We start from the raw sequence: 23,280 nt of genomic DNA on the forward strand, positions 1-23,280 counted from the left end.
TTATTTTATTACACACACATTATGAAAACTCTTCTTGATGAATTGATGATTTTTTATTATTTTATCGAATTAAAAAAATACAATTGTAATTATGTTTTAGCTCTGTACTTAAATTCGTTTAGCTTTTACAGATCAATATTTCGATGCACTTTTAAACCGTAAAGTGCGTTTGTTCACACCTGTTTTTTAACTTCAAAATTTTATTACTAAATAGCTTCCTTTTAACATTTTGTATTTTAAACATTTCGCTGTGATAGTAATCCACAATCGATAGTATCGTCAAATGTATCAGATATTTTTTTATTTATGCGGAGTTTCGACATTATGAAATGTTATAAAAAATTGTTCGCTTGTTAAAATGATACGTTTCCCCATACGATATGTGTTTAATGCGAATATTATTTTTTCTGTCGATTTATCTTTTTAAGTAATAACCGCAAACTATCAAAGCCCTTAATTTGCGGGGCCATACATACATAACATGCGATTTATGTATATCCATTTGTTTATAGAATATAAAATATGTCTATTTATTCTTACTAAAATTGTGTGGAGTGATGTGTTGGGCAGTTGTTTTCAAATAAATAAATATTATTATTTATACCACCTGAGATCACTTGGCACTTTTCTTATTAGGGAATGTCCCTCAAATTTTGTATACCGTGTTCCTTCAAATCAATACATCCACGTTATAAACATTAATATTAAAGTTTAATAGCTTTAATAGACTGGGAAAATATTAGAATTCTTTGTAGCATCATAACAGTAAAAATGTTAAAAAATCACTATCTAATCTTTTTAGAATACACAATATTAGGTTTTTTTGCATACATAAACATACTCCTTTTTTCCCTAGGAATGTAGTCTGTAAAGTCCCCGTATTCGAACTGAAGATCATCTTACTTTTATTAGACCTAATTCAGTATGATGCGACAATATCCTAATGGTTAAGGGTACGGACATATCACGTGGTCGAGGGTTCGAATCCCGTCATTCGACTAATTTCATAAACCATATCTTAGCACAAGCTTAGATCTTAATTGATATGGTTACAAGATATGTTACTTAATAAATTACTTATATTAAAGTAGTAGAAAAGTTAAATTCGTAATCAAAATGTGTCTGTCTATTAATTGGGTATGAAGAGCCTTGGTCAAGAGCAAAAATTGGTAAGTAAGATTTATATAAAAGCAAAGTTTGCAATGTCAGAATCGCTTATAGTAATAAAAAATTACATTATCGTTGTACTTGCGTCACATTAGATAATATTTATTAAACTGCCAGCATTGCGATAAAGAAGTTATTCTATCTTATCTACTCTAAGTATGAGACTAGCGTGAGTAAATCTTCCTGCAAAATCCTAAGTCGTCTTCCTGCAAACCCGTGATGCATAATGGCAAGGATATGACGTCACGCTTTTAAAAATTCCCTGTTCGGCCAAAATCTAAAAAATAAACGTCTGCATTTAGCAGACGTTGTGATATTTTTGTTCTTCGCTTTTGCAACCGATGAGTCGATGACGTATATGTATTACACCTCGCCCACGCAGCATTGTATCTTTTAGAATGCGACCGTATTCCAGTCTATGAAAGCCTCTGATTCAACCTTTAGTTTTCTAGTTAACATGTAAAAAACTAATCCGTTGTAGATTTTAACTACTTTGTGTGTGTCTACACAAGTTTTATAGTTAAATACAAATCTTCGGTTTATGAAACGAGTAAAACCATGATCACAAATTTTAAAATTCATTCAGAGACATAGTGATAAATCTATTGTCTATTTAAAATTTTCTGACAAAGAACAAAGTACTCTGGGTACCATATTAATTATTACAGCTTTCGAGATTTCATACTGTATACACCAAAACAAATATCTGACCCGGTGGGCGGGTACAAGTCAAACAAAATAATGATAGCACACTCGCGCCCCCTATCAATGACAAAAAGTCATATAACGTCCTTGTCGTTCTGTAACTGTCTTGTTTTTTTTTATGTAATTTTCTATGCCTATGTAGGTTTTACATGTTTTCTGACAGAACTAACCGCGACAACAGCGCCTCTCACCAGCTCAGATAAACTTGTCGCACTACATGAGCAAACTCGATATGACACATGTAAAATTTTCAATGCAAATGTCACATATTAATGCGATATCCATTTTCGGCGATGTCAATCATTCAAAAGGCAAACTATTTAATGGATAATTAACGTCATGACGGAAATTCTAAATCATTTTATCATAATTGATGGATCCTCAAAGAAAAGTAGCGGCTGGCCCGGTAGCTCCTTCCAGTTTGAAATCAGCTAGAAAGAGCTTTGCCGTAACAAATGCATTTGTGCGACGCGAAGACAAAAAAGGTGAAATCCTCACCGTGCACACGAGCACGCCCAACGTAGAGCACCGGTCGTTTCATGCCGATCAATGTCAACTTTATCAAGGCGACGTTAACCTTTTGTCCATCATGTATGTTACCCTTTTTACTCTTTCAACTATTATTGCTTTTAATATAAGAATTACGGAAGTAATTGGATTACTTTACCCACTTCAGTTCTGTTAACATGGAGCGGCAAAAGAGAATAAATACGGACAATATTTTGACGCCATAGTTTATCGGCATCATGTCAAAAGTACCGAATCATGCTCAATTCTCACTTTAAGTAAATCTCCTGTTTGGCCAAAGTATTTCATATTCACTTTTCTCTGAAAAATAAATAACAGAACAACGCCATCTATTAAACACCTTTGTTAACTGCTATTTACTTTTTAAAGAAATGTTTATGTATATTGATTTTTAGCCGACTTCAAAAAGAAGGAGGTTATTTATTTTACATCTTTTATTGTCAATGAAATAATCGCATATAGCTGTTACCATCTACCGGATTAAATTTTCGCTCCGTCAGATTCTAACCGTGGCTTGGTACGACTGAATAATTTGAATAAAACATGTCATCTCTCTCTCTCCGACTAAACTATTTTGTAACCAAACAATTCATTATAGAAACACAAATAAGGATATAATGTGTTGTAAATATACCGAGGATGTGAATGATATCGCGCTTGGTTTCTCTGACGGCACGGTGAGGCTGTTCGATTGCAACAACGGCAACTGCTCACACACGCTGGTGGACGACGAGTGCCGCACCTACCCCGGCCCTGTCACCGGCATCAAGCACCGCCCCGTCAGCAAGTCTCATCCCGTTACCAACACGCTCTTGACTTCGTGTAAGTCGTAGAACTTTCGCTGTACGATAAAACTGCAGCATAAACGTCACAGTCTAGCTCTTATATTAAATCAACCCTAAAGGCCTTCCTAAGTGACCACTTAAGGACTACAGCTGAAAGTAGTTTAGACACGGAGAGAGGCTAAAGCGTAAAGTTAAAACTTCACCTGTCATTTAATGCTATAGAATTTCTACCGTTACTCTAATGACCAAGTAATCAAAGAACCCAAACTGCTGTAAGTACCATAAAATGAATTTTATGGAAATTGAAGTTTTGGGTAAAATGTTATCAAACGCGTTTTAGATGTCAACGGTTACGTAAAATGTTGGAAGTACAATTATCACCAATGTCTATACACGATAAGAGAGAAGCGGCAAACGTTAGGCCTCTGCTATCATCCACGCCACTCCAAATTCGTTACGTACGGAGATGATGCTATATTGAACATGTACGATGATGAAACTCAGACGCAGGAAAGGGCTTTTCATTCCAGGTGAATTATAGCCAAGTTTAATTATTTTTCGTTCTTTTATTGTGTAGGTAAAATAAAATTCACACAGAATGTGTGCATTAAAAATACTAGACAATGGTCCTTCGAGTCGGAGACTAGACCATTTAACATTTGTTGACCGTTTAGCTTGTCTATTAGCTGTGTTGTAAATAAATTGTGCAACAATTACAGAAAGTAGTTGTAACAAAATATATTTATTTCAGTGGTAAAAGAGGTACGATAGATGGTCATCAGTCGAGAATATTCGCGTGCACTTTCAATCCGCGATCGAACCACGAGCTTGTATCGGGCGGTTGGGATGACGTCGTCATTTGCTGGGACGCTCGTCAGCCTTTCGCAACTCGATATTTTGTTGGAGTTCACATGTGCGGTGAAGGATTGGACTTTGATAAGCCGGGCAAACAGGTAAGATGTAATCATTTTATACTATTCTCAGGTATATTTGATATAATAGATTTGTGTTTTTAATACTAAATGCAAATACTAAGTTCAGCAACATAACCATTTGTTTTTGACATTTTTGTTCACTTTTATAATTTTATTTACCTCATTGAACCTTTTTCTTGCAGATTTTAACTTGTTCGTGGCAAGACAATGACACAATTCAAATATGGGACTACGGATCGTGCAAATTGATCGATACTATTGTGCCAGATGGTCATCCCTCCAAACTGTACTGCGGCAAGTTCGTGCCCAACACTAATTTGATTGTATGCGGTGGTTCCGACGGTAATATGCTTCGTGTTGTGGATTACAATTTAAAATTGGTAAGTTCATATAACTATGACATATAATCCAAAAGTTGTTTGTCTTGCGGAAATATTTTACGCCTAAAATTCAGCAGGTTAGGATAAACATATATTTTCCCGCATTTTTTGTAGCAAAATTCGCCATAAATATAACAAAACATGTGTACATTTTACAGACGGAATGTTCTATCAGATATAATCCTGGCGCCATTTACGCATTTGACTATGGAACAGTTCGAAGGAAGATAAAAAAAGTTCCAGACACTTACAAAAGAGTAAATGAGCTGCATACGGTGCCGCGCGTGGCCTTTGTAAGCGGGAAAAAACTACAAATTGTAGATTTTGGCTAAGTTAATACAATATACATTTTGTATTAGATGTCTATTATTTTACCCTATCATACTCTAATGGTTACCATTTCCATGATAGTCTCTCATCGCACGCGAATGAGCTTGTGTCACACACGACACCAGACTATGATGTGATAAAAAAAAAACACAAACGTAAAACTTGTACATCTGTTGTATCGAATTTATTCTCTCTTTCAACTTTTCTCTACGCACAAACAGCCGTTTAATACATTTGAGGTGATAGACAAATACACTGTGAATTCATTTTGTAAATAGTATATAAAACTCTAGAAAGATAAAATATCGAGTTTGGCAAGAATTCCATAATAAATAAAAACGTAATATTCCTACTACATAGTATTATACACAGGATTTGAACATCTATTACTCGACCGGTTCAAGTTGAGCCTCGTCAAGGGATGGGTTTTCCCATGTTGCAATTGTTTTTTGTTTTGAGCTTTCGACATCACAGTTGAGACCACCACATTCGAGTAGTCGACCGGCGCCAGCGACAGCACAACGGGTGCGGGGGGTGCGGGGGGCGGCATCGCGGGCGCCGGTCGCTCGCCACCGCAGAAGGAGTTGCGCACCCCGCGTCCAGCTCCCTTCTGCACCTCGGAGGGCCGGCGCGCCGCCTCTCCGCCGGACTCGCTGCGCACGCGGCCCGGCCGGTCGTACCGCCCCACCAGCACCCTCACTGACAGGTCCTCGCCCAGAGGCGGCGAGGCGCCGGTGCGGGTGCGCGACCCTCCCCGTCGCGCGCCCTCGCCCTCCGACCGCGCCTCGAACTCCTTCTTGAGGTTGCTGACGAGGCCGGGCGCGGCGGGTGCCGGGGCGGGATGCGCAGGGCTCGGCGCGGGGGCGGCGCGCGGCAGGTCGGGGTGCGACACGGCGGCGAGTCGGCGGCGACGGGGGCCGGCGCGCAGCCACGTGTCGGCGGGCGCGGAGGCCGAGAGGCGGCCGCCCCAGGTGGAGGCGCCGCGGTCGCGCGCGCGCTCCATGCGAGCCGCCGCACTCGCCAGCTCCTTCAGTATGGCACACGTTTCATTAAACTTTCTCTCGTTCGCCGAGATGTCGACGCGCCGCGGGACTTTGGGCTCGCTGTGTTCGGTGATGATGCCGAGGTCGGACGCCTGCTTGGCCGCCGGCGCGGGCTCCGCGCTCCTTTCGCTTCGCTCGTCGGCCCTATCCTTGACTCTCTTGGCGGAGTCTTCGCGAACGACGACCTGGGGCCGCGCCGTCCTGGTGTCGTAGGAGCCCCACGAGGAGTGCCGCGAGAGGTCCGGTACGACGGCGCTGTCGAAGGAGCTCCAGGAGCTCTGCCTGCTGGGCGGCGGCGCGTCCTCCTCTATCGTCCTTCTATCGTCACACTCTATATTACGGTCTATACAATTAACGTAAGCGTCACTCGTTTTAATTTTAACGTCTATTATACCGCTGTCACTTTTCACTATATTATCACTATCGTTCCCGTTTCGAATTTCGTCGCCTCTGGACCACGAGACCTCCCCGGGATCCCACGTGTGTATCTTGTCGGCTTCCGCTTCCGAGTAAGTATACTTGTGACCTAGATGTCGCGAGGGCGAGACTTGCGACTGTTTGGTCGGCGCGTCGGCGACCTGAGCCGACAAGCCGATCGAAACCTCCGACGATCTACCGCTCGATACGTCGGTGTGGTTTCCGAAGTTTAGCCTCTGATGTCTCCGGGCGACATCGCGGCGATCGCCAGAGGCTGCATTTTCAATTTCGTTAACGATGTGTTTGACGGAGAGGCCGCTCTCCTTCTCCTCCTTGAGCCGGATGATCTGGTTTGGCGAGACGCTGTAGCTGCCGTGGGCGCAGGGCATGAGCATGTGGCGGGTCTCTGCGGCGAGGTTCTCCAGAGAGACGGAGGTGGGAGGCAGCAGCTCGGAGGCGAGCTTGGTGTCGGGCGACCAGGAGCGCGGCCGCCCCGAGTAAGATCCGGTTAAAGCTAATATAAAAGGCGTGGGGTCCGTTATCTTATTTTCTGTTTTCGAAGCGGTTTTAGGAGATTTCAAATTAGTTTCTGACTTGGACCTCTGCAATTTTTCTTTGTTCTTCATCGCATCGAGTATACCTTGGTAAGTTTCGAGCTGATTTAGAAAATTAGTGTTCGGTTTGATACAATTCCTTTTCGCTTTGACGTGTTTCAAGGCTTTGTCGAAGTTCCAATTGAAAGCTTTCATTGCGTAAGCGATGACGACTGACGCGGACCTGCTGATGCCCATCTTGCAATGCACCAGAACTTTGGAGCCTTCATTCCTCGCCTTGTTGATATATTTGAATGTGTTATCCCAGTGTTTCAATAGATCAGTCTTATCGTCGTCGTACACTCTAATGTTAAGGTAATCGAACATACCGGGAAAAAAATTGTCTATCTCTCTTGTCACATTCAATATATGTCTAACCCTGAAAACGAAAGTTGCCACCATTATTACTGTCCTAATATTAATATTAAATGTGTCATAAACGTGGTACCGTACCCGTTTCGCTGCAGCTCCTCGAGGTTGCTGGCGTTCCACTCGGAGCCGAGGTAGACGTGGTCGAAGATCTCTGTGGGCGCGTCCATCTGGCCGAGGATGGTGAGCATCTCCTGGTCTATGAAGGACTTGTACTCGGCCAGGTCCATGTCCAGCTCGTCCTCCAGCCGGCCGCGGATGGCCTTGCTCGTCACCTCGTCCAGGTCCACGCTCATCATTATCTCTTTCAACGTGCAACGAATCACGCGCTCGGTTTCGTCTCTTTCTCTCGGCCTGTAATGTATAATTTGTTTATTACAATGTGAAAAAATAATTCTTCAAAACGGGTTTATTTTAATTTATAGTTTTGGTAACAAGCTAATAATGATATTTCCACTGTCATAACAATTCAAACATCAACGAATTTATTTTTATATTGTCTATGTAGTTGATAAACAATTTTTTATGTGAATTTAATAGTCATTGTACAATAAAGTAAATAAACAGTAGTGGACCTTAACAATGACACCGTAAATGTATGGCAACTATCCGCGCGCTCCGTGACGCAATTAAATGCTAATGAGCATCAAATTTAATAATTATTTGTTCCACTTTACACGCTGGTAAATTTGATGCAGCTTTACTGATGTCGAATTGTTGTAAAGGTTAAGAAACGAGGTCTAGGTAACGAACAACTCTCGAACAGAGCCCATTATAGTTTCCTCCGGTGCCGCTCATTGTTTTAATTAATTCACGTTAAAACACCTCCAAGTACCAATTGTTTACATACAATATAAACATTTGTTTTACACTATGTAAAGCCCCTTGTTCACTTATGAGAAAACACACCTTTTCCCTTGTGATATTGTAAAAGGTATTTAATATTAGGGTGCAAATGTTACCGTCCTTTTAGACTTAGTTCTAAAAGTTAGAAGTCTATCTGCTCCTACAAAACGCACTGCCACAGAAACTTAACTATACATAACATACAAGTTCATAAAATATAAATCTAAATTTTAACTTTCATAAATTTAAAACCAATCGCAGTGTTACCATTTTATAAATAGTAAGCATCGATTGACGGTTGGCACAGAGCAATAAAATCGCGCCCTAGATTGTCTTGAATAATACATTAGCGATTAGCTTTGCATTTGCAATCGTCATGTTATAAATCCATTCAATATCTCAAAGCAAATAAGATCCCACTGCATTTAATCAACAGTTCAACTAAAAAGTTTACCTGCTCATACTTTGGTGTTAAACATACATACACATTTTTATATTTTTTTTATATTTACAGATTCGGGTGCAGCTATACTATTTGTTTATTTAGTAAATATGTGTGTAGCAACTTTGAACAGTGACGTGGGCTCTTGATTAAATTAGTATATTGGCTCTCAGCCAAGCTTTTTGCGCACATACTATGTGTGGCTGGTTTGTATATATTAAGATGAAAGTATCAACATTTATGAAAGGAAAAGTAGATAATTTAACCTCCTATGGGTTAAATTCTATTCTTGCATATGCAGAAGGGTATTCTCCGCCTCAATATTATCAGGGGCTCAAGGTACCTACATCTTCGTACGCCCTGCGGTACTTAAAATTAAGGAAGGCCAAGATGTTGATAAATAGATAATGAATGTGTCAAAGATATTGTTTGTAGACTGACTTGTGCCTGAGCGAGTCTGGGGAGGGCGGGCGGCGCGACTCGAGGCAGTCCATGGCGTGCCACTCGTTGAGGCAGGAGCGGTCGGAGTCGACGCGCGTCTCATAGTACGCGCACCACGCGTGCGACGCGCCGCCCGCGAAGTGGTTCAGCTCGCGAGCGCGTCCGCTCGCGCGGTGCAGAGTCTGCAGCGCGGACCTGCACCATACATATACATATTGCATTGCAATTTGCACACAATTCATCGCAAAATTGTAATGTTTTAGGGAACAAGAATCAAATATCCTTGGTAAAAGTTTTATAATCTTAGGCTTGGGTTTACGTGTCATTCAGGGTTTAAAGGAGTAGGCATAAAAAATAACTAAAAGAAATTTTTGCCGTAAGCCAGAAAAACATTTTAACAAATACTTTAGAGTTTAGATGACTAATAATAGTTATTATTAAAAAACATTCTATAAGTTTGATGTAAAGCTTACCAAACTTAAATTCATGCGTTAAGTTCTATTATTCTGTTTAAAAATCTTTTAGTGATTCAGCTTTGAGATTGTTAGCAAAAGTGTTGTCATGCATTGTTTAAAATGTCTAGTAAACAATACATAACTTTTATGTTACAGTGTTGTAGGAAAAGTACGAAATGCAATGATATATGTTAAAATATTAAACAATACAACTGAAACAAAACAGTAATAGAATAAGAATCAATAGTACTAGTAGTATTTGGTTAAACCGTGTTTTCATGTAAACTTAAATGTATAGACAGCTCATTATATCGTATAAGATAGTACTTACCACATCGCTTGCACAGACACGGGCTTGAATATGTGTTGCTGACTGCACACACACACGCTAAACCCTCTGCGGACAATGAATCCTTAATTAGTTATTGTTCATAGTTGGTGCAGTCGGCAGTTTGCTAGGTGGCTTCTTGCGATTGTTCCGCGCCTGTCGGGTATGATAATATCCCTCGCACGTGAACGTCGAGCCGCAACGCCCACAATGTGCGTATTCATAAACAATTCTACGGCCATCGGTTATGAGTAATGTTAAAACTGTTAAGTGGCAAGACCTAGTTGCCCAGATACCCATCTAGGACAATTTGCGGTCTTTACATTTCGGCCGTAAACATAATTTTATCTGTAGTATCACGAGCAAGAGTCAATTCTCAAACTTTTAACAATTAGTATGATTATTTACCAACACATTTTTATGATACATACAGATAACAACAGAAGCATAAAGTCGTCGTCTGGCAAATACTGCATAGAATTATTTACGACTAGAACAATAAAAGTAAAACGCGAGATGAGATCTTATATCAAAAGTAAAGATTGTGTTTGACTTATTTGCACTTTGAGTTTCATATAATATGGATCATGATCGACCAGATAAGTCAAATTCTTACGTGAGTAAAGTGCGGGGCATTAGTTAGTTGTGATAAATATATTAATCGTCCATGTTGATCGGAAACGAGTTAGCAGCCGGCGCACCAGGTATTTTGCAACGCCAGCCCTACTGTCCTTTACCGATTTCAAATATTTCTCTTTCGTAATTCAACGTTGCAAAATTTTTGTATCGAATTTATAAGAAAAATATCACTTTAGTAAAAACTCATTGATTGGATTTATGAAATACACTCAAAGTTTTTTAATAAACGAAAAATATCTACAGTAAATGATGTCCTTTACTTTACATTTTAATTTTAACCTGTTATATTCATTTCAGTTGCAGTAATGAGACATATATTTATGCAGATACTACAATGGTCTACCGGTTCTCTTCTTTACTAGTGTTATTGTGGACTAGGTGGTGTGGCAAAGGCGAGGTAGAGTGAGACAAGAGTACTATAACAATGTTATGGTCGTGTGAGGAAAGTGAGATAGTGTAAGGCGGCTTAGCTCACCCGTCCCCGTCCAATTTAATTGATGTGTCGGCGAGCACGCGCAGCACGAGGCCGACGGTGGTACGGTCGTTGCAGTCGATACCGAGCAGCGCCGCCTCGTCGTGCCGGCATACCACCACCAGGTAGCGTGTGCGGCCCGCGTGCGCGCTCTCCAGCTTCACCGCCTGTCATCACCATTAACCCCCATTACAATACAAACCTTTCTCTCTATAACCTACTTATACCAGTGTTTTGAATTTAAAAAATGCACCAAATGCCGATTCTGTCTCAGGTCGAAAGAAGCGCTGAAGTATTTAAAACATACGTAAATTAAACAGCTTGTCATAGAAATTAGTAAATCGACATCTAAATTATGGATAAAGTCAGCATTTATTTTTTGTTTAAAATCTTTACAGTAATTTGATTATTTGATTACTTTTATCAATCAATATACATAGTATAAAACAAAGTCGCTTTCGCTGTATGTCCGTATGTATGCTTAGATCTTTAAAACTACGCAACGGATTTTGACGCGGTAATATTATAATAAATGCATAATATAGTAGAGAAACACTGATAAATTTAAAGTTTTCTAATGTGATGTCGTAAATAAGCACGTTTTTTTGCGCTTATATTGCAAACGCTGGCTGAACCCTACGAGATAGACCAAAATAATGTACTACAGTATTGTTCACCTTAAAAAGTTCAACAAAAAAGTCCGCGATGGTATATGTCTATCTCTTAGGGATAACCCAGCATAACCATTTTTATTCTTTTACGAAGTGATTTTAAACAATACAGCATTAATCCTTATCCATTTAAGTACCTTAAATAAATTGTGCATTTATTCTGTAGTAGGTATATTTTGCATTGCACCCGTGCGAAGCCGGGGCGGGTCGCTAGTAAATAATAAATTAAATTGTCAATTATTGTTTAAAACGCACCATGATGTCATAGTATATAATAATCCAAACAGGATTGTTATTTTGTGTATTTCTAAATATATTTTGTCATAATCTTTATTTTTCAATATCTTTTAAAGTTTTGTTACACTAGTATCCTCCTACTTAAAATATGTCATTGAAATACTACTGCATTGCTTCAGACGTATGGCAATAAAGTAAACGGTGAGGTAATATGTACAGGAAACTTCAAATTAGATGATTTATGCTTCGATTGGCTTGCAAAGGTGTTTAAAGTGATACGGTAAGTTGTCTTCGACAAATCGTGTAGACATGTGTGCCTACCTATACGAAAAAATATTCCTTTTGTAAAAATATACATAAATATGTATGACCTAAAAGATTTAACAAATTCAGTGGTATATCGTAAGATCTAATTAATAATCAGATACCTACCATTATAATTAGAATCCGTAAAATTTGTATTTCATTTTAACATTTTCATAGACTGTCATTTTTATTTTAATGAATGACATTGACACATATTACCTTTACCTTTTTAGTGATTAGCCACTGATTAAATATATTTGTGGAATATTTAAGTAGATTTTCTTCAAATCCACTTCGAATAGAATTCAGTTATTATCACCGCAAGTATGAAACTTTAAAGTGTCGCAGTCACGTACTCAAAAGCCAAGTTACCTTCCACTGCTGTGGTATGGTATATTTAGTCGATTTTTCTTTCAGTGTCTTTTAGCGAACGTCTTGCGTATCGCAGGTATTTACTTGAAACAATCTTTAGGAAGTTCACTATTTTACAAAAAAAAAAAAAAAAGAGCGGGAGACTCTTACTTTTTCCCGGACCCGAACATCATCAATAAGGAATGATAAGACATCAAAATATTCTATCCTTTGGTAATACAGAAGAAGAAACCTATAACATGGAGGTACGTGATTAGTTGATTAATTTACCATTTTGAGCGTGTCCTCGGGGCGCACGAGGTAGAACATGGCGCGCAGGTGGTGGTGTATGTCGGGCTGCGGCGGGGGCGCGGGCAAGCGCCGCCGCTCCGCACACCCGCTTTCCGCGCCGCCCAGCACCAGCGCCGCCCCCTTGTTCGCGAAGTAGCACTCATTGAGACTGCAACAAGCGATGTACCCATTCAACAGGAACTCCACCACACCCACCGGCATCCTTCCACACCGCCACTGATCGACTGGCAGAGTATCGCCGTGGCAAGTCCTCCCTTTGTTTTTTCAACTTTAATGTAAAGAAGAAAATATAAATGGGCTACTCAGATAACAATCAATACAATCCATTATAAGTACGTTGCTCTGTATCGAATGAGTAGTCTTTTAATACGGTACACTCATGTCAAGAAAACCAGTCCATTTCTTTGGGACAGATTCCACAAGACGATCGTAACTTTTTAGGAATATGTACAACTATTACAATTTTAAATGTCAAGACAAGTTTATTAATATAGTAGACGGTAAAACACTTTAATTTTAAACCTTAAACGATGGATCTAGTGTTGTCCACTATTGTAGATATCCATCAGAAAGAAATGTCCAAGTCCTAATATTTGCGATTTCAAACTGGTTAACGATTACGCCTAAAATGTTCATAAGCGAAGTACAACATTTTCTATTTTAAAGACAGACCATCATCTCAGTGTTTGTTTGGCTCTGACGTCGAGTGACCTACTATAGAGGTTGACTGTCAGCTTGCTAAGACCCGCTCGTTTCAGTTGCATTACCTTTTTCTTAAAATATTAATGCAAGTATTATATAGTCACAATATCTCATGTTTACCTATTGTATCAATAGGGTTGTTGTTATATTGAAATTAACGTTTGTAATACTAATATTCATATTTAACCAATACAGTATCTGTATTCGTGTTGAAGTAGTAACAATAACGGCAACGCCTAGCTTGTATTAAGTATGCGCATCCTGCCAAGTTGTGGAAACCAGTTCGCAGAGTAACGCGAATCAATCATTTCCAAGACAGTGTCTAGTCACAATGTAGCACTACATAACGCAACAACGCATTATCTTAAGTAGCCATATTTGTCTGTTCGAGACGCAACTTGATTTTGGTTCGCTTAAAACTGGATCAACTGCATTTCTATCATAATTAAACAAAACACAAGATAAAAATATGAGTAAGCTTTAATGCCAATGTTTAAAGAAATGACAGACATGTTGCCTTACTGTTTTATTAATAAGTCTGGTAGATCCGACAAACAAATAGAGTCAACTACTCGCGACCTTCGAAACTCGTACGTAATTTAGTTGTAGCTCAAGGAAATGAGTACGAGACGTCCTTCGCGTAGCGTGCGAACTTCGAATGCGGTAGTCGGCGATATTGTTTTTTTATTTAATGTAATGCAACCGCGAAATGTTTGAATGATGCCATTTTTAGTAAAGTTGCTGCAATCGGTGTTGCGGCGGCTGGGTTCCTTTCACCGCGCGGCCGCAGACGCGCTGGCTGCGCGGCCGTGGGCTCGCCTCAGCATGTTCGCCGCGATTCAGCCGCGATTACTCATTGAATTCCCCGCTATTTTATGAGGCTTAACAATACGCTCGCATCGACAACGCGCACCTCGTGTATATTTAAACCGCACTTATATCCATTAGCACGCACGGTGTACCGACGCGTGTTTTTAAATGAGCTTTATGTTTTCGAACAATGATAATAGAGCCTTTAAGAGAATAATGCTAAGGAACATTTCTTTAAAAATACATATTAGTATTATTTTAATAACTCAAAATCATCCTTTATGACGATTGATTGACAACAAACAGACACAAGTGCTTTGTATTATTCGATAAAGTTTCAATCTTCATTTTGTTTCTAGTCTTAGACCTTCTTTATTATAACATGTGTGTCGCTCGCACTCCGTCTGCGCGGAATTAAAAAAAAATCTTGATAAGTTGACTATGCGTTCTTCCAGACTCTTTTCTATAATTATACCAAATTTCATGGAGATCCGATGAGCCATGGAGATACCTCCTAACAAGCATCCATCCATCGACCAAATATTCGCATTTATAATGTTAGTAAGATTAGCATGGACCATTTCATTTTCATTGTACCTTTCGTCATGGATATCTGTGATCACTAAAAAATCGGATAAATGGCGACATAAGAAAAGGGCAAAGAGTGGTAGGATGGTAAGTAAGGTATAGCAGATCTAAACGCCACCATTATGTATATGTGCACGGTACATATAGCATAATTTTGAATTAAAAAAAACCCTGCGTTGATCTGCCACATTTTTTATTACGAAATTTATTTCCAGGTTTTTGACATCAATCCTGGTTAGAGAGATAATCTGTTTTTAAATATTATACATTTATTTTTATTTATTTATTTATTTACATTTCCATCTCCTATTGATCACCATAAATAGCGAAAACTATAAAATATGTTTCTAAAAACAAATTATATTTAAATTGAAACTGGAGATGCAACTATAAATGCCAAGCAGTGAAGATATAAATCTACAAAACTCACAAGCAGTTTCGATACCTACTAACATTTCGCAAATAACCACCGATCACAATAAAGAGGTACAAGTCGAGCTCTCGTGTGTCTAAAATAGAGATAATCGAAGGGTAGGGTCGCAATGTGACATTTAGCTTTACATGGGCCGTGTGCTTCGTAAAGGAGGCATTCGAACGTCAAAAATTTGATGAGGTCATTCGGAAAATATGAAGGAAATAGCTACGCGGATTATACGCACGGATAAAAATATATAGATATGACGCTCCACCCAAACATTGGGCTCTCTAATAATAGAATGAAAAGTGGATATTTGTTTATAGTGCAAGCAGAAACTAGCGACGAATTAACATTGTCACTTCGATTACGGCGGCAAGGGCGGGTGCTCTCAAGGTTCGATAAAAATAGAGCGGCGGCGTGTTGCCAAAGCATTGCCACGTCGACGCGTACATATAGAGGCAGCCGCCCGCCGACCGCGGCGCGCTTCTCTTGCCGCTTTACCCAATTTAGGGCGGCCGGAGAACTTCTGCACATCTCCGCTGTGTGGCGAGGCGTGGCGTGCAACACGCTTCAGTTATTGCGCGGGAATTATAATATTACGACGTATCGGCGTCAACAAAATTATTGCGTCCAGAAACCCATACCTTTTCACACAATAAACGAGACCATATTTTAAAATTCAAGTCACTTCGAAAAAAACACTGAATATGAGTAACTATAATTAAACTAGCTGTTGCCCGCGACTTTGTCCGTGCGGAGTTGAAAAAAAAACGTAATATGTGTTCTTACGCCTAGGTGTTCTTCCAGACTATGTTTCAAATTTCATCAAGATCCGTTGAGCCGTTCTGGAGATACCCTCAAACAAACATCCAACCATCCATCCATCTAAATATTCGCATTTATTTATAACTAGCCATTACCCGCGACTCCGTCCGCGGGGAATAAAAAAAAAAAAAAAACGGGGTAAAAATTATCCTATGTCCTATTCCTGGTTCTAAGCTACCTGCTCACCAATTTTCAGTCAAATCGATTCAGCCGTTCTTGAGTTATAAATGGTGTAACTAACACAACTTTCTTTTATATATATAGATATAAAGTATATAAGTAAGTATGATAATGTCATAGCAAATTAAAAGGCAATGGCCACGTTCAAGAAAACGCAATCCCTTTTGAATTAAGAATATACTATGAAAATTGTATGCGTTTCAAATCAAAGAAACATTTTCTTAATTTCAAAAAGGTACAGTTTATTTCGGAATCTATTGAGACCGAAGCTTATTGAATAACTATTGTCATTTATATCATTATATTTTTTCGACGTTATCATGATAAACTATCTGAAGACTAATGAGTCAACATTCCCAGCGTATGAACCTTGAATTGTCGCAGTGTCTGGTGCGGCGAGAGGAAGCGGAGACACAACAACACAAACACTTACGAGACCTGTAACAGACGCACTTCTTGACTCACCTACCTGAACGTGCCGTCTCTATTGTATAGTGGTCGCGTAAATCGAATTGTTTCATAAAGGAACTCTTATGTATCATTATAGTAGAAATCTAAGATGTCTCCTCCGACAAAAAATAGAAGTTAAATGAAGGACTATTGCGACTGCCTCCACAATCGCTCAATCGTACACACGCGACAGTTATTTGGTTTATAAAACGCTTTTCCACTAAGGGATTTCCATCCGCGATTCTGTCCGCGTGTGACTTCGTAATGTAAATACGTTGATTATTTAAAATTGTTGAAGGAACAAAAGTAGGAATTAGTCTAATTTGATAATCAAGTGCCTTATAACTTGGACCAATTTATTTTAAAAAGGTTTTCATTAATTTTTTACATTTCCTTTTCATTGTGAAGCATTGCGTGAACGTTACATTTGCAGACATATTGTAATCAGGTACAGCTGTGAGTAGCCATGAACTAATCAGACTATCGTCTGATGCCTGTTGTATTCTATGACCGACTTATATTTACGTCATCGGCGATTGGGTTACAAATAATGGTATCTTGGTTGAATGAATCATACTAAAGTAAGGAAATGGGTATAGATTTAGAACGAATAATGTGGCATTAAAAAACTGCGCACAACAATAGAGAGACAAAATGAGTAAAAGATTACGTTTTTGTGATTGAGCTGCGTGTTTAGAAGGGCATAGATATGAAGGCGCACGAGATAAGAAACTGTCCTCCTAAGAAACGGCCATCAACTAGAAGTAATCTCCACCACAAGCAAGAGTTATAAAGGTATTTCGAAACATGACATGTCAAGGGCTTAAAAATAGTTCCTTACAAGTTTAAAGATTATAAGCATTTAGTTTATATATTTAAAATTAGAAAGTTTCTATTAACGGATTTCTTACCAAGTAACTCAAAAACGGCTGTAAAAATCTAAATCAAATTTGAAACGTATATAGAATATAATCAAGTATTATGGTGACATGTCCCTTGAGATAGATTAATAATACAAAATAAGAACTGAACGTTTTATTAATTCCAAGCGGACGAAGTCGAGGGCAACAATTAATTAGTGAATAATAATAATTTATTAAAATTGGAATCCAAAAAAAAGTAACTTTCGTAACTTCATTGCAAGAGTTAAACGCCAAGGGTCGCGCTATTTTGTTACCTCTAGGCTATTATTATACCGAACAATAATATCTATGTTATCACAAGGCTATTGGGGGTACAAGGATGTTGGGGCTGATATTTTAAAATGATATTTTTATATATCATAAGCTGGAAAGGTCGGCCAGCCTCGGCTACATTCTACGTTGAGCCCTTCTCTTTTGCCTCAGCAAATATCACACGGAAAGTTCGTATACGTTTTTTATAGTGTAATTAATGCAAGTATATCTAAACATATCAACTATAATATCTCGTAATCGATGTAAACAAAAAAGGTTATTTCTTCTGCATATTTAAATTTTTATTACTAACCTTATTAGTAGCCTATAAGTTCTTGTAGGCTATGTTATATATCTATGTCAAAATTCAGATTCGTTTAGCTGTTCTGAAGATACATAATAACAAACATCCATCCATTGATTCATCTAAACATTAGCATTTATAATATTAGTAAGATGAGGAAAAATAAGTGATTTATGAACATCATGTAAATACAATGATTCACAATGATCTATAATAGCAAATCTATTAAAAGTCAAAAATCATAACACAAATAATAATTATAACTTTGGTAACCAATTTATGGTGCGTTTGTTTTGCTTAAGTTTTTTGTTTATCGATACATATGTTCTACGAAAAACTCGCAATTCGCGTAATGAAGCAGGTTTTTTTGCCACAACGTTAATAATTGTTTCAGGATACATAAAATGTCATTATAAAACAAAATTCATGTATACAGCATTATGAATTTTGTAAAGATTTAACTCAATAATCAATCCCAATTCCAATTATGTACTTTAAGAGTAAAACAATATTTACATGAAATAGTATAGTATATGCTATTTTATAAAATTTTAAACTTAATTTTAACTTCTATCAACAATATAATGTTGAAAATATCTGCGGAGACACCGTCTAAAATTAAGCAACTTTGTGCTATAAATTAATGGTAACGTATGATAATGTACCTTTGTTTAGAATTAAAAGACAAAGAATTTGATGAGTAATATATTATAAAAGAATACTAGCATTCCTAATGAAGATGTTACACGTGATTTGTTTTTATAATTACTTCTAGGTGCAAAAATATGTAACCAGTTACAATTCGTAATGCGCTACGTTAATAACGAGCGTTCATTCACGTAGATAATAGATCAGAGATTCACGTGTACGGCATAAAAACGCATCCAACACATTCAATGACAGATAAAACATACTATGTAATTGTTTAGTTACAACAATGGTTGTTCATTTTTTATATCTATACATATTGCTAACGCTATTTTATATATTTCGGGACTTAGCGTGAGAGGAAAAAATATTCTACTGCTAACTATCAAATAGCCTTTCAAAAAATTGTTTACATCAGTGTAAAAAGGTCATTATATTTGCAGATAATTTGATACGTCAATTCTTTTCGCGGTTAAAGTTGTGCGAAGTAATTTTATACATTCAAGGCTCAATGTTTACTAGTGCGTAGAAATAATTACGATAAACTAAATAAATAACGAATAATATATAAATTGATATTCATTTAATTATTTTAATCTACGTCGCTTATTTCAATTCGAATAGGATACGATTAAAATTGTTTAGCGGAGACGTTGATGCCGTCATTACCTGAAGGCGACCATGTGATACACAAAGACATAAGGTGTAACCCGAGCGACAATCGACGAGGTGGCGCGTTCCCTCTCCTAAGACACTCGTACAAACAACGGATCTGCGGTCGCGATTTCCCTGGCGGATGCGGTTTGTTAGCGACGCGCACCGCCCGGCGCGGCGACCAGGGGCACAGTACGCGCGCGGGCACGATCAGCGCAGCGCCCGAACCGACGTCACGGCTTCCCTCCCGGCCGAGCGCGCCGCGCGTACTGCCCGCGTAAATATAGAAACCGTATAACAGGAACACGAGGCGGTCAGGAACACGCTCCGCGACTATTGTTGCATTTTGATGGTAGACGTGTGTGTACTGTGTACATACATCAAACAATATTTACACAATATTAAGAAAACAATACGCCAACCATACCTTTTTCTCAAAGGAAACTTCACCCAACTTTTTAACACTATCTAAATTTGAAAGCTATCATACATTTTGACCACGCAAATAAACATAGAAAAAAACATATAATTAGTAATGTTGGAAGTTGTTACAGTTTCCATTTCAATACACAAATGATTTTTTAACTTAGATTACATGTTACAAAAAAATGTGTTAATATTAATGTGATGAAGTCAGGTATTTCCAGTTAGGACTATATGAAGGCCCAGTTATCAATCAAACCAATGGGAATTTATCTCACTATGGAAAATCAAATTCATAAAATCAATCTACCAAATGGGAATACATTTATTACACCTATGAAGTTTCAGTTTAAATTAATGATTCAAGTAATATCAAACAATAAGTTTATAAAAATTCATATCCTACCTCTTGGTACGATTTCCGAGATCATCATCATTTGTATCGCTAGATTTGTCTTCATCATCCTGAAACAAACAAACATTGCAACACTAGACTAGTTCTTTCTAATATGTCTGTAAGTGGAATTATATAAATTTTTAATTAAAAAAATGTATTTAATTCAATGTAAATACATAAATTTGAAAAGTATATAATTAAAAATCATCAATAAATCAAAATAGATTTTTTGTTCAAGTGAGGTATATTTATAATGATTTTAATATATATGAGTAATTTTTTTACTATGATTTAGGTCAATTGATACCATTGTGTATGTTTTACTCCTCCTATAGCCTAAACTAAATGACTTTTTAAGAGTGGGGTTTAACTTGTTTTGCTTTTTCTCTATATTTTCACATGTTTCTTATGTCTCTCTAATTATTGTTTTGCAGACACTAGTCATAAGCACCGATACTACAGTAAAGATGAGAAACAATTTAAAAGTTACTAAGTTAAAGTCCCTCAAAATTATTAGGCCTAATAACAGTACTTGTTTTATCACAATTCTGATAGAAAATAGACAAGGCAGATTTATCTAATTTTTAACTGCTCCTTCATATGTATTTTTCTCTCATAAATAGTTAATTAAATTTTGATGAATAGACTATTCATAGGACTTAAGTAAAGGTTTGTGAAGTTGTGAAAATGTTTTGCACTATGATATCTCATATTATTGTATATTACACTTTTTTGACTCTGGAATATTATTTTTTATTTTCAAAAATATGTTATTCTATAAAGTAAATGAAAATATTATTTAAAAGATATAACTTATAGACACAGGTGGGCACAGTTAATCGAAAAGTTAACTTCGTTAATCGTTAAAGCGTTAATTAAAAAATTAACTTCGTTAATCGTTAAAGCGTTCAATTCTCGAAAATTTAACGCAAGTTAAAGTTAATCGTTAACAGTTAACCATGCAAAAAATTATACATATTAATTTCACACTTTTGTGGCGACACTTGTTTAAAATAGTAATTTGACTATATATTCTATAACACATTAGTATTAGAGACAAGTATGAATGCATTATAGTATATTTCATTACGAGTGCGGAAAGCCTGTCACTGCAAAGAGTTAGGACAAATGTCTACCCGAGCCGAGGCGCAGCTGAAGGTGAGGGTTGACAGTTGGAACAAGTTCTAATGACAGTTCCGCACGTGCACTGAACAACTATTTTTAATACAGATGCGAAAAAATGAAGCAATTTAATAGAATAATAAAAACACAATAAACTCAACTTACTAAAATGTTTGAAAAATGGCGCCAACCGTAAAAGAATACAAACAGAGATTTTTTTTGGTTTTCTTCTTCTTCCCATTCTGGGTAGGCAAGGGGAACTATGCCCAAACGGCCGAGTCTTCAGTACACTATGTTTATTGATATGAAATGAAAATGAAATTTAATGAGATGAAATAAAATGAAACCTAACCTAATTCATTCAATAAAATCATTAAATCTGATATTGTAACAAATTAGGAGCTTCTTTTTAGCAATATTTGCATGAATCATAAAAACTTCAATGATTTTTTTTTGTATAAACTTCGTGGTTGGTTTTCTTCTTTTTAATAGAAATTATTTTGACAGTTGGGAAAGAGAACGCACGAGTTTGGAAAAGCTAAAGAAAAAGCACGAGTAAAAAGTGTTTTAATACAGTTGCTCAAAAAGGGATTGGAGGGTATTGCAGGGACGAAGAGCATTCGGAATGTGGGCTATTACATACTCTTGCTTTTATATACTCGTAATGAAATATACTATTTCGAACCTTCTTTTGATTTTGTCCTGTTGTTCACGTCTTTCCCGGACGCTCTGACGCATCACACTTGCACGCAAACTTCACATATATCAATTATCAACGCGTTCGTTTACCATTTGAGTCGCCGACAGTCGCCCGTCATAGCTGAACTTACGAGCGTGGCGTGGCGCGTAATTAAAACAAAATGACAGCACGTCTTCAAGTCTCTAATTTAACGATTAACGGACTTTTATTAACGGAAGTTGAGTTTAACGGAAGTTAACAAAAGCGTTAACACTTTTTGAAGTTAACTTAAAAGTTAATCCGTTAAGCAAAATGTTAACTTCGTTAATTAACGATTAACGGATTAACGAGTTAATGCCCAGCTCTGCTTATAGATCATAAAACTTGTATGAAATTAAAATCTTTGACCCTGTAATGGAACCCAACTCACACAAAGACTATATGACGATACATATTAGCTATTTAGTGTATTTTAACTTTGTGCTCTAAATGAAAATTGTATATCAAAATGTAATGTGGAAGAGTTTATAATGATTCAGATAGTTTACCTAGGTTAAATGGAATGATCTATTTGAATGGCAGATGGCATCTAGATGGATATCTAGATGGCAGGAACATACATTCATATCTATGTTTTTAAATTTGGACGCATGCCCAAAAATTGTAATGATTTGAAAAATATCAAGAACAAAGAGTGGAAAGGTTCGAGTTTCATCTGTCAACCTTAATAGTCCTGTGCAAAATTATTGACCTAACTTTTACATCCGTTTTTGTTACTCACCGTTTTCCTTGGTGTTTGCACACTTGGAGTACGTCGAATTGTTACAAGTGCCATACCACATCAGTAATAACGGATCATTATCGGAGCAATACACAATCACAAACATAAAGTAAAATAATATTGAGTTATCATAATACTAATCTTTTTATGAATCACTAAATGCACAGTAATCTCTTCGAACGCACATAATTTTTTTTTCTATGTTTGGCCCTTTAAACAATAATAACAATATTGGCCAAAAGTTTTGAAACTTTATTTTGTAATTATATTCTTCTTGTACGAGAAACAACCGACATAATATAGCTGCAATTGCAATGCATTGCAAGAGGGACACACATCATTTTGTGAGTAACCACAGATAAAAACTACCTG

General features: G+C 37.4%; 2 protein-coding genes across 2 annotated transcripts; one reads left to right on the forward strand and one right to left on the reverse strand.

The window, feature by feature from the left end:
• Positions 1 to 750: 750 nt before the first annotated feature.
• Positions 751 to 4,865, forward strand: LOC106720209 (transcription initiation factor TFIID subunit 5). The gene is made up of 6 exons (XM_014514800.2): positions 751 to 2,463; positions 2,999 to 3,222; positions 3,526 to 3,715; positions 3,937 to 4,138; positions 4,303 to 4,500; positions 4,659 to 4,865. The coding sequence occupies exons 1-6, from the start codon at positions 2,246 to 2,248 to the stop codon at positions 4,830 to 4,832; spliced, it is 1,206 nt and encodes a 401-aa protein (XP_014370286.1). The 5' UTR covers positions 751 to 2,245; the 3' UTR covers positions 4,833 to 4,865.
• Positions 4,866 to 5,170: 305 nt separating this feature from the next.
• Positions 5,171 to 23,219, reverse strand: LOC106720127 (protein phosphatase Slingshot). The gene is given in 9 exon segments (XM_045677761.1): positions 5,171 to 5,280; positions 5,282 to 7,262; positions 7,337 to 7,606; positions 8,982 to 9,176; positions 9,768 to 9,833; positions 10,879 to 11,042; positions 12,732 to 12,900; positions 20,336 to 20,394; positions 22,909 to 23,219. Coding segments are annotated over 9 exon segments (2,994 nt in total). The 5' UTR covers positions 22,963 to 23,219; the 3' UTR covers positions 5,171 to 5,244.
• Between the last annotated feature and the right edge of the window lie 61 nt (positions 23,220 to 23,280).

Source organism: Papilio machaon, chromosome 4 (genome assembly GCF_912999745.1).
Source record: "Papilio machaon chromosome 4, ilPapMach1.1, whole genome shotgun sequence".
Taxonomy (NCBI): Eukaryota; Metazoa; Arthropoda; class Insecta; order Lepidoptera; family Papilionidae; genus Papilio; species Papilio machaon.